General features: G+C 46.0%; 1 protein-coding gene across 1 annotated transcript in view; it reads right to left on the bottom strand.

Annotated features, from left to right (window-relative positions):
• The window catches only part of LOC108571458 (discoidin domain-containing receptor 2-like), a 32,653-nt gene that overhangs the window by 7,613 nt on the left and 7,760 nt on the right, over window positions 1–17,280 (bottom strand). Inside the window, exons 2-3 of the mRNA XM_017933513.1 lie at window positions 13,304–13,409; window positions 7,272–7,503 (exon numbers count right to left, since the gene is read on the bottom strand). Of these exons, the coding sequence (XP_017789002.1) occupies window positions 7,272–7,503; window positions 13,304–13,409 (338 nt within the window). The remainder of the gene's footprint in view (window positions 1–7,271; window positions 7,504–13,303; window positions 13,410–17,280) is intronic.

Below are 17,280 nucleotides of genomic sequence, written 5' to 3'. Positions count from 1 at the left end.
AATATCTAAGGCGTTCGTGGATACCACGATTTCTCATTTCACGCGTTCCCATATGGAACACACAACGCTTGTTCTATTCTGCCGGTGGAGCGCGAGAGCTCGAAGGCCGAAACGGAGGCCTGTATCGCGGCAGAGGATCGAGAATTTCTCGTCGAGGGTCGTCCCTTCGAAACAAAGGACCTCTTATTTTCCACTTACCAGCTTGACAGCGCCTCTCGACTCTCCGAGTACGAGATTCTCACGTATACCCGCTTACGTGACCGCGGTTCATCGCGGTCGTGATCCCGACAGGTGTACACGCATACTATTTGAATCTTCATTATCGATACAATCGCCGATAGTTTATGGTATTTTAATGATACGCCCCGGGAACTGAATCGTAATTTTCTCCGGTATACGTAAATTCCGTGTACAGTTCGACTCCGATGAATTATTCAAAAGACATCCCTCAAACGAGTTTACGTCAGGTGTTAATAACGGCCTTCCTCTTCTAGTTTCTCCTCGATATCAGACAGGTGTAATTAGCTATTTCAGAACTTGAGTGAATAAATTCGGCTTTCTTTAATTATTCCCGGTGTGACTGAAATTGTAGGTTGAATACATTTGACAAGTGTCTATTAATACTTCAGAAAAAGGGTTAGGTTACTTCTTTAAAAATTCCTCGAACCTTTCCCGAATCACCACGTATCACAGATACAATTTTTCAAACTTGCATTTATCAAAATTAAATTTCACCGTGAAAAGAAAAAAATAAATTGAAGCTGCATCGCTGTAATTTCTCCTTAATTGCATCCTACCCGTAAAAAGCAAAACATTTCAAAGGATACGTGGAAAGGAAATTGCACACGAAGTAGCATCAACGAGTGTACTTTTCCAATTCCCAAGCCACGATGGGCGGCAAGAAAACACGATTAAAAGATGATCATCGGGGGCGGGTAGGTTCTGCGGCACGGTAATTGGGGGACCGGTGGCTGACACCGTTTTATTCGCGCTCGTTACTCCCGCCGCGCCGCGACGTCCTCGCTGATGTTTGGCGCATCGAAACGAAATACAATGAGCCGACACGCGTGAAATTCTGGCTGGTGTCGCGCCCGTGGACAACCTTTCGTTTCGACTTCGTTACAGGGGGCTTAATGAGCGCGTCATGCTCGTTAAGAGGCTGAAATATGCGGCTGTAAACGGAACGCTTCTGAAAGAAGTCTGATTCAACAGCGTGGAGTAAAAGGGAAAACAAAAAATCGTCGACACTGGACGTTGAAATTTCTGTAACGGGACGGTTCACTTGCACACTGCTGAATTTATGTATCGGTAAAATTGCGAAGAATGTAGAAGTACAGATTTGAAGAGGATATATGATATATAGAGAACGACGGAGAGGATACGAATTCAATGGACGTCGAGGGGTTTATTAAAAATTTTCCCAAACGAAATCAATGGTTCGACATGTCAGGGACGTTTCAACGACACTCGAATTTTATTCAACGTTTGTCAAAACATTGAATATTAAATAATTACAACTGAACGAAATTTACCTAGAGAAAAAGAGAAGCAAAAGAAGAAAGCGGGTTTTCGCGATTTCACGTAACAGCTATTTTGCACGATAAAGTGAATCGCAAGATAAAACAATAAAGAATTAGCGACGGCAGTTCATTCACCCACTTCCAACAATGGATTCTTTGAACCTCCACTCTGAAACAAAAATATTTCCACCACTCTGTTCCAGCGTGAAAATACGCCAGACATCAAAGCTAAAGGAAACAGCCCCCGCTCATCAAACGATCCGATAACGCCAATAAATCCCCATCACCCACGATCGAACGCAATCAAAGAACTTCTCGTGGCCGAGTTTAATCGGGTCTGACGATCCGCGGAAAGGGGTGCCACACAAATTTTCAGCTTATTCTGAGAAAATCCAAGGCGACCGTTTCTCGCTTGTGATCCTCGCCCGCTCGGGGAGAGAACGAAACGCGCCACGGCGAAAATACGACGGCATTTACGAGCCGTCGACTCGTCGTCGTCGTCCACTAAGAAAAATAAGTAATCTCGATATTTATCTGAGGCGCCCACGCGAGAGAGAGAGAGAGATTCAACGCCGTCACCCTCCGGATTCAAAGACTTTTCCGTTCCCCAAACCGAACGATTTCGGTCTCTCTGAAGGAATGTTTAAAAAATGACCGGAATAAAACGAAAAAAAAAAAGGGAAGATTATTTCGGTTGCCTGTATATATACATATACACACGTTTGGACGTTGGTTTTCGCCGTGGATAAATTCCAACGTGGCTGGAAGAAGCCTGGTAGCAGGGCGTGGCTCGTTGTACAACCAACGCCCATTTTATGTTAATGTTTCCGCGCCTCTTGATCCTGAATCGTTCGCGGTGGCCCGCTACCGAACAGAAGCCGCGTTGATGGCTTCGTGTCGTCGGGGAAGATCGTGACGGATAAGCTGTCTGACGGTTTAATTAGACGGATATACGCAACGGGTGGTCCGAGAGGTGTTAGCCCGACGAATTTTCTTCGAGCGTGGTGTGTGCTCGAGAAACAGGTCCAACGACCTTTTCAGTGTAACCGTCCGTCGCGTGCTCTAATAGAACAGAGTTTCGCGGTGGTTGTATTAGAAAGGGATTAAATCCGTTGTCAATTGGATATGAACAGTATCGAGAATGTTTCTCGTACTTAATGACGAGTATACTGTTTGCTCTTTGTGCAGAGCCCGCATCAATAATTTTCCATGTATGAATTTAATCCTATTAATCCATTTAAAAAGATAATGCTTCTCGGCTCATTGTGAGTTACGGCCCGAGGTGAGTCATCTGAGTGGAACTCGTTCCTCGTCAACAATTTTTCAGAACTCTTTCTTCGTAAATCAACCTCTTTCTATTCATTTATCACGGTGGATACTTTGTTCGTAAATCATCAGGCACTTGCTGGTTTTGATAAAAATTGTAACCGTGGTAGGGTTTTAATTTCGTTAATCCTTTCGTGACTCGATTATTTTAAGAATTTATCATTTACCTAGAGATGTCTGTGGTGAATATTAAATTCAAGTCAATTTTTCATCGAGTACACCCGAGCGGGACAATCGCCTCTCGCTGGTCACGAAAGGGTTGACAAAGTACGCAATTCGTAACGTACTTTCCTCCTTATCCTAAATCTATTCAAAGTGATAAAGAACATCGCGGACAAACGATTTCCACGAACAAGTACGAGCGTAATCGTGGCTATTTCACCGAATCGACGCGCTAAGCACCGCGAAAAGTAGAAAATGTAATCCGACAATATTGTGCACGAACGATTAGCTCTCGGCGAGCCGCGCGAGAGGTCTGTGCGAGGGATCAGCGGGATAATTTATGCCCGCTCGGCTCTATCTCCGCCGCGCCAAATACGGTCGTTGAAAAATATTAGACGCTTCCCACCGTCACTTTTTCTCCTCCTTTTTCGCGTTTCATTCGGCCGGACTGTAAAGTGGTCGAGCCGTTGACAACCGCACGCCACGGTACCACCGACGTTGTCTGGTCCGGGCGGGAGAGCTGTTACGAGAGATTATTCGTCGGATAAGCCGAGTGTCGTTGTGTAATTAAGCGGGGAACAGGCCTGCGCGCAGCAGGACGAAAGAGACACGAATTTCTGCAGATTTATCCCCCGCTAAAACCACGGCGCGGCTTTCGTTGGGTGGGCCGTTTCGTTTGAACCGGTATTCGTTTCCGGAGACGTGCTCTCTAACGAATGTCGCCACGAGCGAGCGACATTTTCTCCCCCAGCTAACCACGCTTCCACGAAGAATCACCGGTCATCGATACACGGCAATCTCGATTTCCTTTCATTTTTTCCCAACCGGTTCCTCGTCGCGCCACGATCCTCTCCGTGCCAGCTGTATTTAATTAACTTGCTTTATGGCCGAGATTAAACGAATGCGAGAATCAGTGGGATACTTGGCACCGGTAATTTATAACTAATCTTCGGGAATGTAAATTTCGTGGCCACGGCGTAGGTAGAGGAACGTGGAGGAAAAGGGAGTAGAACTGGAGAAATCGTGGGCGAAAAACCGTGTTCCACGTCAATTTTTTCGGTACGATGAATTGGAAACGTCAAAATTGAATAATTCGAGCGGCACGAACTTTCAGACCACCTGCCAATTCACATCAATATTAAATCTGCTGGTAATTCTTTACAAACTTAAAATTGAGGTCGCAGAGATCAATAAGAATTTACACAAATTTCTGCGTAACGTTCAACGCACAGTGATCTCAAACTTTCGACCTGTAGTGTAGAATTGTGAATAGAATAATAGTATAGTCTGTTAACAATAAATTCGAAAGAGATCTATCTCGAGCTACGCCAGGAGGCAGTGGAAAGTTCGAAGAAAAAACTTGTTTGAAATAGCGAGCAGCAGAACACTTTTACCAGCAGCTTTCAACGGCCTGGTAACCAGAGGAAAGTGCGTGCGCCAGAAAGTTCTTTTTCCAACGGGAAATATTTCCCTGCGGCGAAGGTTATTTGAACGCGGCATGTAAATGGAGTCGCTGCGATGGTCGGAGGAGTCTAAGGGGTGGTTAAATTTCGTCGGGGTTCGACCTTCGTGCGATCCGCGGCGTGGTTTCGAACGACCTCGGCTATTCAGCCAGGTACGCGCCTATGTAGGTGAGTCGAAATCGTCTGACCCGCGAGCAAGCACGCGACGACTTTCCCTTCCCTCGTTTTATTGATCCACCCTCCTATACAAATAAGCTCCAAGCACCCTCTCTACGTACTAACTTCCAAGGAAATCCACCTCGTCGACTGGACGTTCACCTCCTTTCCTTTCTCCTCTTCCCTCTTTCTATCCTTTCCTCCTCCCTTTTCTCTTCCTTTGTTCCTCCTCTTTCTCACCACCACCTTCTACAGTCTATTCTCTCTTTCTCTCTGGAGAATCACGATCGTTCTCCGTCGGAATAAACGTCCGCCTTGCGTTCGCAACAAATAAAATAAAAACACACTGCTCGAAAATAATGTTATTGTCGACGGGGCGGAATGACTTGTATTGGTACCCGCCTGCCTTCCTCTTCAGAACAAGTATCACGAAATAGAGGAAGTTCCGTGGAAGTCCACCTACAGACCCTTCCTTTTCCTCAACTTTTCTACGGCGATGATAAATCGCGCGGTAACCAGAAACAATGTCACCAAGTTCAGGTGATTTGTATTTGTTCCGTTTGTCACTGCGGAGTATCGCGTAACTTTGCGAATTCGGTGCACTGCTCCAATTCTTCCTTTCGAAATAAATGTCTGGTACTGCGATCCTATGAGACGATATCAAATCTTAGATTTATCGCGCGAAATAAGGAAACACATTTTCAAGAGAAACTCGAGTTCCGTTTAAAAAATCTTGAGATCTTGAAATATACAAGGCGTAAAAATGGAATTGACGGAAATTAATTTCGCCTCGCCATCGAGATTATTCCACACTGTACGCGGATTGTTACCAGAAGCATATATCACCGTCGCGTCCAAAAATCTCGAGCATCTGGCAAATATATATACGGCGTGTCTCAAAGGCAACGTGAACTTATAACACCCACGTCAACGCAACGGTCGGAATTCTTGGTGGACGCGTGGCCGGTACGCTCGGCGGACAGTTCATTCATCGACGTCACCTCTGTTTCTCCGTTCTTCTCTTCGTCGTTGAATTCGCGAGATTCTCCCGCGAGTGTAACACGCGTAGGAGACATGTATCTCCTACGTTTGTGATAAATGAACGGAGCCCGGTACCCATTGTTGGGGTGTTGCTAATTAAAGTGGTAGGTTCACGGTTACCGATCTATTCTAGTAAATTGCCATCGAAGCAGAACCGCGCTACACACTTTTCACGCGGAGCATACTGCGTCCGAGATTTACGTCTTGTTCACGTCACGGTTTAGCTGCTCGCAGGGAGGAGAGGAGGGCACGCTGTGCAGACTGTCCGCGCAAGGGACCCGCGGACAACCACCACAAATCATTCCCAATAATCCGTACTTTCGCTCGTTTTACGCGTATCGCGCGCCGCCGACTAAATTTAACCGCCACGATTCCGCTTACGCGCGATCTCCTCTCTCCCTCGCGCGCGAGGATCTCCACCGGTCGCTGAATTGTTGCGAGCAGTTAATTGAATTGAATTATGCGCCTCTGTGTCCGGTGCCGCGGCTCCCATGGTCGCGAATGCCAAACACCCGGTATTGATCGTCAGGACTGACCTCTCGCCCTATGTTCCCTCCTTACCTGCTGTTCTTTCAGCACTCTGTACGTGCAATCGAAAAGTAGCTTCTTTCGAAGTGTCGATGAACGTGGAAATTTAATTAGGAATTTTTTATCCATTGAAATTGAGATGGTTGACTGTTTTTTTGATCAAAGAAGCGTTGTTGAGTAGAAAATGGTAGTGTAGTATAACGAAAATGCAAATTTTCCTGAAATTGATGCGAGAATTGAAGTAGGTACACCCGGTATAACGCTTTTGGGCGAAAATAGTCCGATTGGAGGCGTGTTTGGACTTATTTTTATTAGAAACATCTCCTCTATCTGTTAGTGCCAGAAAAATGGAGGAACTTTAAAGTTGAACTTGAAAATTTTAACCTCGAAGGTTCGTTCTAACGAAACAGAAAATGTAACGGTAGTCGAGTGTAAAAGAACGAGAGTAAAAAGTTGCCTCGATCCAAGGACCAGTGTTCAGCATGCAATTAAAACGTGAAAATATTCTTTCAATAGATCCTCTCGAATTACTCTCTAATCCAATTTGTGCGTCACTCTGGCAGCACCGCGTCAGCTTCCCCGAAGCACGCGACACCGCTCGGTTCCCTTCAACGGGATCATGCTTTCAGAAACAGCAAACGCGTCCACGACAGTTTCTCCCCGAACGATGTATTGCTTCCTGGCTCCTCTGTTTCCTTTCAGGCAATAAACGTTCCACCGTAAACTTCGCCTAGCTCAACGTCAATTCGCCGCTCGCGAGCGAGACCGATCGAGCAGCTCACCCGGAAAGGCTAGCAACTGCATAATTCCCGACTTCCGACAACGCGCGACAGTTTATTACACTTCGTCTGAAAGGGACCGGAAGGGAGAAGAAGAAGAAGAAGCCTCCCTTCGCATTTCCTATCTCTTACAGATTCGATACCGCGTCGATACTTTCTTTTCTCTCCCCAAAGCAACGATCTTCGAGAGAAGTTACTCAGACCGTCCGATAAAAAAAAGTGTGTAATCGACGCACACTCGAACGGTGGCGAAGTCGATTATCGCGAGACGCCTTTGAAACGACACGATTACTTACCTCTTCGCCTCGAACGTCCCTGTATCGAACCCACTTGCCAAGCTTCGGCCTCCAATACTCGAGCATGTACGCCTCGGAGTATTCGGCACCTTCGCCGTTACCAAAGCGGCCCTGAGTGCCGGTGGCGGTGATCATATGGACCGTGTGAAGATCGATTTCCAGCCACTCGCGTGGTTCCGTCGTGATCTGCTGCTTCGGGCACCAGGCACCTCCGTGGCTCTCTTGCCTCAGCCTGCAAGGGTAAATATTTACTCTGAGATTACCAGCCTCTATTTCTTCCTTTTTTTCTCTCCTCCTTTCCCTCTCTTTCTTTATATGTGTGTGTGTGCGTGTGTGTGTGTGTTCCTGCTACACCTTCGTGCTAGTCCCTCATTTCCCTCGGAGGGAAAGTTTTTTTTTTTAACACGTCATCCGGGAAAACGGGAACGCTGAATCATTTCCAGGGACAACAGAGAGAGAGAGAGTAGAGTGTTGTAGATCCGTAGGAAAAAATGGAATTCTTTTTATCCTCGTGTCTTTGGGGGGCTTTAATGTGTAACTTAATTTCGAGTATGTACACGATGAGGGCAACTTCGCTGTGTTTGAATGGCGTAATTGATATTTGCACGGCTCGGTGCATTAGCCTGGTTCACTGTGATTCTCTTTTTCTTTTTTTTTTTTCGTGCTAGCATTCTCAAAGAGAAATCGGAGTTCGTAACAGGATTTGAGGAGGAGGAAGGCAAAGTTTGTAGATAATTTTAGTGCGTACACTCGTCTACTTGTGGAATATTTAAAGGACATTTGCATCAGGAATTCGATAAACTGGAAACTTCTACTTTTCCGCGTTAACCACGTACCGAGTTTTTTCACTTTATTCTGAGATACGGCAAATTTGTCCAGAGGACAGTTCTTTAGAATAAGCTAGCAGGTTAAATTCGCGGGACTAATCCTCGCGAGAAGTCAAGCAAGCTTCGAATTTATTCCATTTTTTTTTTTTCTCTATTTCCATTCACTTTTCATTAACTACAATCCGCATAATCCACCCAGAAAAAGGAGCAGCAAAAAGACGAATACTCGTTGCTTCGGATAAATACACTGTACACAACTGGAAAGGCGAATAATCATGATCAATAGCATTCAATTTGTCCGACTGTCAGAGCTAAGCCAATAATTACAGTAAATCCCATCTGCATGTTCAAAACGCTTTTCATCGCGGCGTTCGCTCTTGAGAGCCGTGTATGCAGACGCCGCAATTGACGTACCGATAAGAATCTGGCGATAAGACGGCGGGTAAAGAGAGGATGACGGTATAATCGGAAATGTTACATCGTCGCGGGAAAGGAAATCGTATAAATACGTGATCCTGCCGGTGGCTGACGGATAACCGTCACCTCGCCCCGGCCGATACGGGGTGAAATTATAATTTATCGATCGAGTCGAGCCACCGGATGGCATGAATTAAAGATGAGCTGGCACACCGGCGCGAGAACGCCAGAGAACGGGGAAGCCACTCTTCGAGAGCCGGCTAATAATTGTATTCGCACATACCTTTCGCGGCCTCGTCTGCGGCATTAAAAAGCTCCCCTTTCTCGCCCTTCTGCCGCCGCGCCGCGATGCGACGCGACGCGTCCGTGATTGCCGCGAAAAACGCGCGTCGCAAGAGGAATGTTGGCACCGCTTCCAAGGATCGCGGGGAAAATCGCCGTTCCTCCGACTCAATCGATGAATTCCTCCTCCCGGAATGTCTTACTCTGTGTTCTTATTATCGTTTATCTTATCAACCGATGTTTCGTATCGCGAAGATTTCTGTTTCGCTGAGAACAGTTCACTGTATTTTTGGTTAATTTTCTAGGGTAATATTTTTGGAAATTTGTGGAAAAAATATTTTTTTCAATTTTCTATTAACCCTTTCGTTACTTCTGGTGGTAATGGGCGTTTTGAAAATTTGCTCACACTATTTGCACTTCCACCTTAATTTAATACTTAATTTCATCCTTCACGCACTTCCCCCTTAATCTGATAAACCAAATTTTCGTCGGTCACCCACGTTACGCATTAAACGCTGCCGTAGCGAAAGGGTTAATTCGAAAATTGAGGAACATAGAAAAGTTTTTACTTATGAATGCGTCATGCCCTGTTTCCTATTCCACCACGATAAATTATTCAACCGAGAGCCTTGGAATTTCCATTACACACTGTATGAACATTACAAAACACCTCTCTACCGATGAATTAACAAAGAACATCTAACACGAGAATACAAAACGACGATAAAAAATATTGACGCTTAGTTACATATGCTCTCTCCTCGCAACAAAAGGTGAAAGTGGCGAGGAAGCAAGCAACGTGTTGCCACTTCCACCGAATCGAACTTCCCTTGTTTCTCCTTTGACGCGACCAACAAACAAGCAAGTTCCCTGCTTGCTCTCGCCTAGTCACTTTCAAACTCAATTTCAACAATAAAAAACGAGAAGTCAGAGAGCTAGAGGAGAGAGAGGGCAACAGAGCGAGGCTCTCTCCGGGCCAAGATTACTTTCGAACAGCACCGCCCCAAAGGGCGCAAAGAAGCCGTCGGGGCGTCGCGTCTGAAACAGCCTCGAAACGGCGAACACACGAGGCGAAGAGGGAAAAAGGCGCGCAGGAACCGAGAGTAGGCCGGGCCGAACGAATTCATCGGGTCCAAGGTTGTAGACGCGTTGCTTCCCTCGGCGAAAGTGTTCGCAATAAAAGAGCTCAGCTACCAGGCTCCTCTCAAGCGTCAGAATTTTAAGCGTTGCTTTGACGCCGCGTAGAAGCGAGCTTGCGTGTCCCTGAAGGAGAACGAACTCTCGTACGTTCTGGAAGTGAACGAAGCAAGGAGGTTGTACTGTTGCAACGTCGAAAAGAACGAACCGGGATAAAAGGGAGTAGAGAGACAGCGAAGGAAATGGAAGGAAACAGGAGGACGAACGGGAAGCAAGGTAAATAGGGGGACGAGAAGGGCGATGGAGAAAGGGAGGATACGTAGAGCAACGGGCGAAGGGCTATAACTCATAGCCCATTAAGTGAGCTCGAACTGCCTTGGCTGCCACTTTGATACAGTCCAGGGCATCAAAGACATTCCGCTGTGGCTCGCGCGCCACCCGGCTCCGCGATAAATCTCCGCGCGGACGATTACGCAGGCTTCAGCTGCGAAGCCACGTCGGCGAAATCGCCGAAAGCGTGGCCCCTTCTTCGCGAGACGAACGGGCCGATTATCGAGAGGAATGGTTTGTCGAACGCGGGGAGAACGCGCGAGTCACTTCTACACTCTCCGAGTTCGTTGGTTCGGCGCGAGAGCCCAGGACTTACGAGCCGTCCCGACGGAGATGATTTGTCGCCTCCGGCGACAGCGGAAACGGCCTCTCGTTCTCTCTTCGCGAGAGTCGCTACAACCGTTGCTTGCGCGGGTCTCGTTCGATGAAAATGTTCTTCCGTGAACGTGTCGAGTCTGGACCGGGAGCGACGTTTGTTCGCCGTGGCACGCGAGCACCGCACGAACGAGAAGACAAACGATGGTTCGCCGAGACTGCTAGGTTGGGAGCCCAACTTGCTCTCTTATTTACACACGGCGGATTTCTTTGTGGAAGTTTGCGAAATTTCGGGGGCTCTTTGGCGCTTCCCTTTCGAACACGGTCAAATGAATTTTGGGTTAATTTTATGTAGGAATATTTTTCTGTACTAACTTTGAATTTTAATGCGTTCTGCATGGGTCGTCGAATGATATTTACGGTCATTCTAGTAGGTATCACAGAAAGTGACCCACATTATTTTATAATATCTTAGGAGAAAAGAAGTCGGATATTTAACAGGTGAAAAGATGAGAAACTGAAAGATTAAGTTTGAATGATAATGAACACCGGTATATTTTATATATTTTGGAGTTTATCTTATCAGCTAATGCATTCGGTTCTTTTCTACGTAGAAAAAGCTAAAAAATACTGGAAATATAATACACCCATCAATAACGAATACGCGTATAGAGTGAATCGAAGATGATATCATCCCTATTTCTTAATACCCAAATAAACAAGTTGGAATTCTTGTGAATGCTGGTAACAGAAAGTATGAAAAGTGGAAAATCCATAGGACTGGCTTTCATTCGAAACGTACGTCCCCGAAGAGCCCGGTTTTCACGAGGGTATCTCAAAAAAGGCGACCGTAGTACACGTAATACGAGTTAGATTCGCGTATTTTAGGGTAAACGGGAGTCGTATGGGGTAAATAGGGTATTCACCGGGAAGCCCGTAGTATCAGGAAGCCATGGAAATGCCGTTGAAGAAGGTCTAGACGGTCTCTACCGGTAAAGAGTGTGTGCACAAGCGACGATATCGGCATTGCATCGAAAAGGCTTTCCTTGCTTTATATCACGGCCGAAAAAGAAGAGAGAAAAGAAGAAAAAAGGGAAGAAGAAGAATGAAACGAGAAAACGTCGCGATACCTTCTTACACGTTAAACCTCCAATTATCGTAGCCAGCATTAGCCAAGCTTTTCAACGAAATTCCCCGGACCGTAAACATGTTCGCGCCTTTTCGTCGCGTTTCTCTGAATCCCACTGAGCCGCGTATACATAGTACACACGGTGACGCTTTAAAAGCCCCAGGACCACCCATCGTTATCAAAGAACTTCGTAAATGTCAAGCATGTTAATAAAATATCTCTTCTCGGCGAAGAGGACACGCTTAGAACAGGTAAAAATAGGAGAAACTTGCATGCCATTTCGAATGAATATTAATTTATCCTTATCCTTTTTCTCCATTACGCCAATCCTAGTAGAATGTTGTGACATTCTACTTGGGAGATCCTGTCATTTTTTATCATCTACGATGTTTCAATATTCCTGGCAAGCGTAACCTTCGAGACGCGAATATATCTTCCATTATACAAGTGAACAACGATCTTCACGTGAACGTTATCGAGGAACGTTAAAATCTTCCATGTGGCAGATTTTATTGAAACGATTCGCGGAGTTTGATGTTTGTTATCGTCACGGGTGGTCTCCCTCGTTTCAGAGGTATCGTAATTCGAATATACTCTCTCTGTATCTGTATCTGGCTAGAATATTCCACCAGAGCTGATCTCTTTGGACTGGTAATTAGCCAGCAGGTATAATCAAAGGAATACGCGGAGACCACGTTAACGATGCCTAAGAGCTTGGTAACGTTCGATACAAATGGCCGTGCATGCGGGACATCCCGCGTCATTAATCCTCATTGCGGCTTGAAGGCCGAATTAGACGTGCAGTTTAGTAGTCGGTGATTAATACGGTGACCGGTCGAGTCCCGATCGTGAGCTATCTCGGCTGTAGACAGGATGACGGACAGGAAGAGGATCATCCGTTTAAAGCCGTAGAAAGCATTCAGAGTCAGAAATGTTATCGTGCCGCACGAGCCCCGTTCCGCGCCGTTCCTTTTCTTTTTCTCGTCGTCGTTCCAACTCTCCCGCCGCACAATCGCGCCCGCCGCATCAATCTGCATCGCGTTTTAAACCGTCCATCAACCTGATAAATCCGTTTCGTCCACGAAAAGAACGCGGCGATATTATTTATCCGTCTGACAAATTTAATCTTCGATTGTACTCGATAGGGCCCCGCGTCTACTCGGTCTTGTTAACAGGACAATGCTGTTACACTGATTTTTCGACGAGATTTATGGCGAAACTTTGAAAAAATCAATCTTTCGTCGAAAATTTGTCAGGAAAGAGTTCACAGCAGAAATTCGAATATTTCAATGTTATTTTTCAACGGAAGCTTCGAAATTTCGTTATAATTTTCAACGCGCTTGCATTTCACGGAACAATTTTCGAGTTCTCTTGTGAAGCGTAACAGAATCTTTCCCCCCTCCCCTGTAGATCGCCTGCAATTCACCCCCGAATAGATCGGTTAACGAAGCGCGCTGATTTCGGGAAATTGCATCTCTGTTGGCCGGGCGCGACGCACAAAGGGGTTAATTTTATCATATTTCCGAATGTGTATTGCATCGCATCTGCATAATGCGCTCTATAAACGAGACGGTAATACACGGTAATTCACTCACCGTCCGTGATGTGGCCCGACGTTTCCGCTATCGAAACTCGAGCTCGCTGTGATGTCTGCATCGGGAATCGCACCAGATTCCATCCCCAGGGGTCCGATGCATTGTGCTGCAAACAAAGGAAATTGCTTTGATTATATACACGTCCGTATTCGTTCCGCGTGCACTTTCACCCTGAGGAGAGCGTGATTGCTATTCGAACGCTTTAATTGTCCCGAACAATTATAATGTTAATTATAACGTGTGTGTGTGCGCGCGTGCTGGCGTTTCTCGCAAAGTGATCAGCATAATTTTCTTTGTAAACCCCCTTTGTAGACGGAATAATCGACGAATAACATTCCGCCTTCAAACGGGGCGTTAGAAGTATCTCGAAGTTTGTCGGACGATTTTAAAGTGAATTCTTTTATTTACTTTAATTACATAGTCACGAAAACACTTCTACCGTCCAATTATAGGAAGCCCGAAGTGTTGGAAAATTTAATTTAATTTCAATTAAAAAAAAATAAACACTTATGTTATTCGTTTACTTGTAATCGTCAAATACAATTATTTTCTGACACGAAAATAGATTATTACCAGCCTGCACGTGTTGCTTTATGAAAAAATAAATAAAGTGTCAAACTTTATAGATATTATTTTACCCTCCCTTGGGTTTCCTACACGATTGATATCTTTTTAGGGACAAAAATAAAACGATCTTTCAAAAGCCAGCTGTAAGAGTGCAGCTTCTTTCATTGAAAAACATACAATCGTTACAACAGTAAGTTAATTACTCCGCAGAATAAACACGAACTTGGTCAAACTAGAAATATTTCAGCGTTCCATTTCAGGGAAGCAAGATTTCGAAGGGTAAGAGCACTTCACAGAGCGACCGAACCGCGCACAGTACACGTATCGAGCGGGAACATACTCTCTCTACCAAGTGCACCATCTGTTTTCGCCGGTCGGTTTCATCGTCAGATGATATCCGCGAGTTTCACGCCGTTATTTTCGGCCGAACACCGTGCAGCACCACGGTTCATCGAGAGCGATCATTACACGTTTCGAACCGGGTTCTCTCCCCCGTTTCTGTTGCCTCCGCGCAGCCTCTAACCGAGCGGCGCGCGATTATGTTGCCGGTGGAACAGGGAGGTCTCACCGCCGGCCAACGTCGTATATTTTTCGCCGACGCGGTGGTGTTGAGCCGGCGATAATTGCGATACCGTGGCACGATACCGAGAAACGCTTTTCAATCACCGAGTCCGAGGCGCGAGAAACATTTTCGACGATCCGAAATTACACGTCTGAACTGGTTTTCTCTACGGTGCTGGAACACGCGACGCCAGAGCGACAACGACCATGATCCAGCCCCGTCTCGTCGCGTCGCCTCGCCAAACACGTGCGAATAAAAACGACTCGCGTCGTTCTACGATCCCACCAGCCCCTCCGCCATCACGGTGAACCATCAAAGCTGGGATCTGTTTACTCTGACGCGTGAAATCGGACTTTCTCGGGAATATCAACCGTACGTTTAGCGGGAAAATCGTGCGGCGAGGCGAACTCGTTCGCTGTGCAACGGAAATCTCGATAAATCCGTGTTCGCCGGTGAATTTCGGAATGGCAAGGGAACGACAGCAGTTTCCTGAAGCGGCTACGACAGCGTGAAACTGCTATCAGGATCGTTTATTGCTCCGACGATCTTAAATTCACGAGGCACGTCTCGAGTATACAAACAGCGTTTGAGGGGCCATTTGAGGGTTTTAATTATTTGGAAGAGTTATGGCGTTAATTATAACGCCGTGGCGCTTCTCGGAACCGTCGTTCGAGCTGCAGCACGTGAGGAAAAGCTGTTCATACAGAACGTCGAGTGAAAAGGAGGAGACGTTGTAATGAAGATAATAATAGTTTCTTTGGATGAAGGCAAGGTTAAATTCCCTTTGCTTCCAAAGTGAGTTTCGCATTGAAAGTGTGATTTTCGAGAGTACGCTTTTTATCTTTATACTCAATTTCCTTATTTTTCAACAAAGAATAAGACTGGTGTGAATGAATACAGAAACGAATTTTCTTCAATTTCTGGAAAATCTTCATTTTCGAAAATTCACCTGTAGACGAAGTTAATCTTCCTTCTCACAAGACGAATAAAAAATAGCAAAAACGTACGTGTATTAAAGTAACTTTTAAGCGTACCTACACATTTTATCCTGCATAAGCTACATGTTCAAGCTCCGATGGTTTTTTCGTCTCCCTTGCTAAAAACAAGTTTAACCTCCATCCTGAATGCTGCTCGAAATAATTTCAGATTATAAATGTAAATGTAACAAAGAGTAATCTCGAGAGGGAACTTTTTAACCCCCGTAAGATTACATATTCAGCGAAGTAAACTCGCCGGTTCTTCGTATCTCGTAAAAACCGACAGATGTCGAAAACTAAACTTCCCGTTTCCTGATAAAAATATTTATCCGTTCGCCGCGCACCCGCGAGTTTTCGTTATCTTCGAAAGTCTCCCCCGGGCCGAGAAAGAAGCAGCTTCACTCGCGACCGGTTCATTCCGCGAGTCCTAATCCGCCGGCGCGAACTTTCCTCGTAAATAAATTTTTAACGAGATACACGCACGGCTCGCGGGGTCGCGGCTCCGTACGAGTTTTACGACTCGACGGCTGCTTATTTCTGGTAATTAACTTTTCTACACGGGGCCACTTGTTCCCGGGAGTTCAACCGACACGCGCACAACACCGTTTTTTGCCGTACGGAATTTCTTCGCCGCCGCGTTTCTTCCCTTTCTTCCGTCGAAGAAACACGTCCAATACGATTTTACAACGAAATCCATACAGCCTGATCGTTTTTACACCGAAACCGTCCCACCTAACCGGTGGTTCGACGAATTTACGATTTTTCGGCGTTACCGGCAGCCTGAAATTTCGGGTAATAAAACTGATTGCAACTCCGGTGTTACCGCGGTAGAATTATTATCGTAAGAAAGGCTTATACGTTGCTTGGAGGTGTGGTAGAATTCGAGAGAACTATTACGCAAATGGAGCAAACGACGGGTTGAACGTGACGGTCCCTTGATTGATTGTTTAGACACGAGATGTAGGAGAGGAAAAACGTGTGAGTGGAGAAGGTATTTAGGAGAGTGATTAGAGGAAAGCCCTGTTGTGAAAGAGTGACAGGAGAAAGGAAAACACAGGGCCGAGATTACAAGACACATTCGAACAAACACGCCACTCTTCGTAATTCAAGTGTAGTTAGTAAAAATAAAGCGGGAGATTGGACAGGCCACTTGTGTCTGGTGACTCAACCGAAACCATAACACACACTCTCAACTTCTATTACTCGTTGGGAATTGTACTACTCTCGGATACTTAGCTAACTTAAATTCAACGGAGTAACATTCCCTTCAAATCCAATCGCAAGTTCGCTAATTACACTTTTCAAATAAGCGAAAAAAGGTTGTGGAGTTTGCGAGAGGAAAAAGAAAGTCACCCTTCGGTTCGACCATGAATAAAACAAATGGATCGACATTCCCGAACGATTACGATCGTTTACACGCGACTACCAGCACCCTTTCATCCCCGTTATCGAGGAAGGATCCCGCAGGAACAACGAAGGGACTCGTGTTGGCCGGTGGCGTGGGGCACAGGCAGGTTCGATCCTCGTATTTATAGACATCCTGGAAAAGAGCAGAGAAACGAGAGAAGAAGAAGTAAGTTATGCGACGTTTGGCCCGCCCCAGCCACTCATTCGGCGACCATAACTCTCGCGGAGTGACAGCTCCGAACGGAAGGGTGTGTGCCGCCCTCCGTCCGCGAGAAGAGGGAAATTGAATGCCTTTGCAACCCCTCCTCGCGACTTCTTCTTCTTCTCCACTCTCTCTCTCTCTTCCTCCGCCATCTGCTCCTCCTTCTTCCACTCTTAACCGCGTCACTGTCAAATTGATAACCGCTTTCTTTCGCCCGCGACGGGTTAGAAATCTTCTCTCTCTCGTGGAGACTTCAGCTTCT

The sequence above is a fragment of the Habropoda laboriosa genome, unplaced genomic scaffold, assembly GCF_001263275.1.
Source record: "Habropoda laboriosa isolate 0110345459 unplaced genomic scaffold, ASM126327v1 scaffold131, whole genome shotgun sequence".
Lineage (NCBI taxonomy): Eukaryota > Metazoa > Arthropoda > Insecta > Hymenoptera > Apidae > Habropoda > Habropoda laboriosa.
This window is presented reverse-complemented; position numbering and strand designations above follow the sequence as displayed.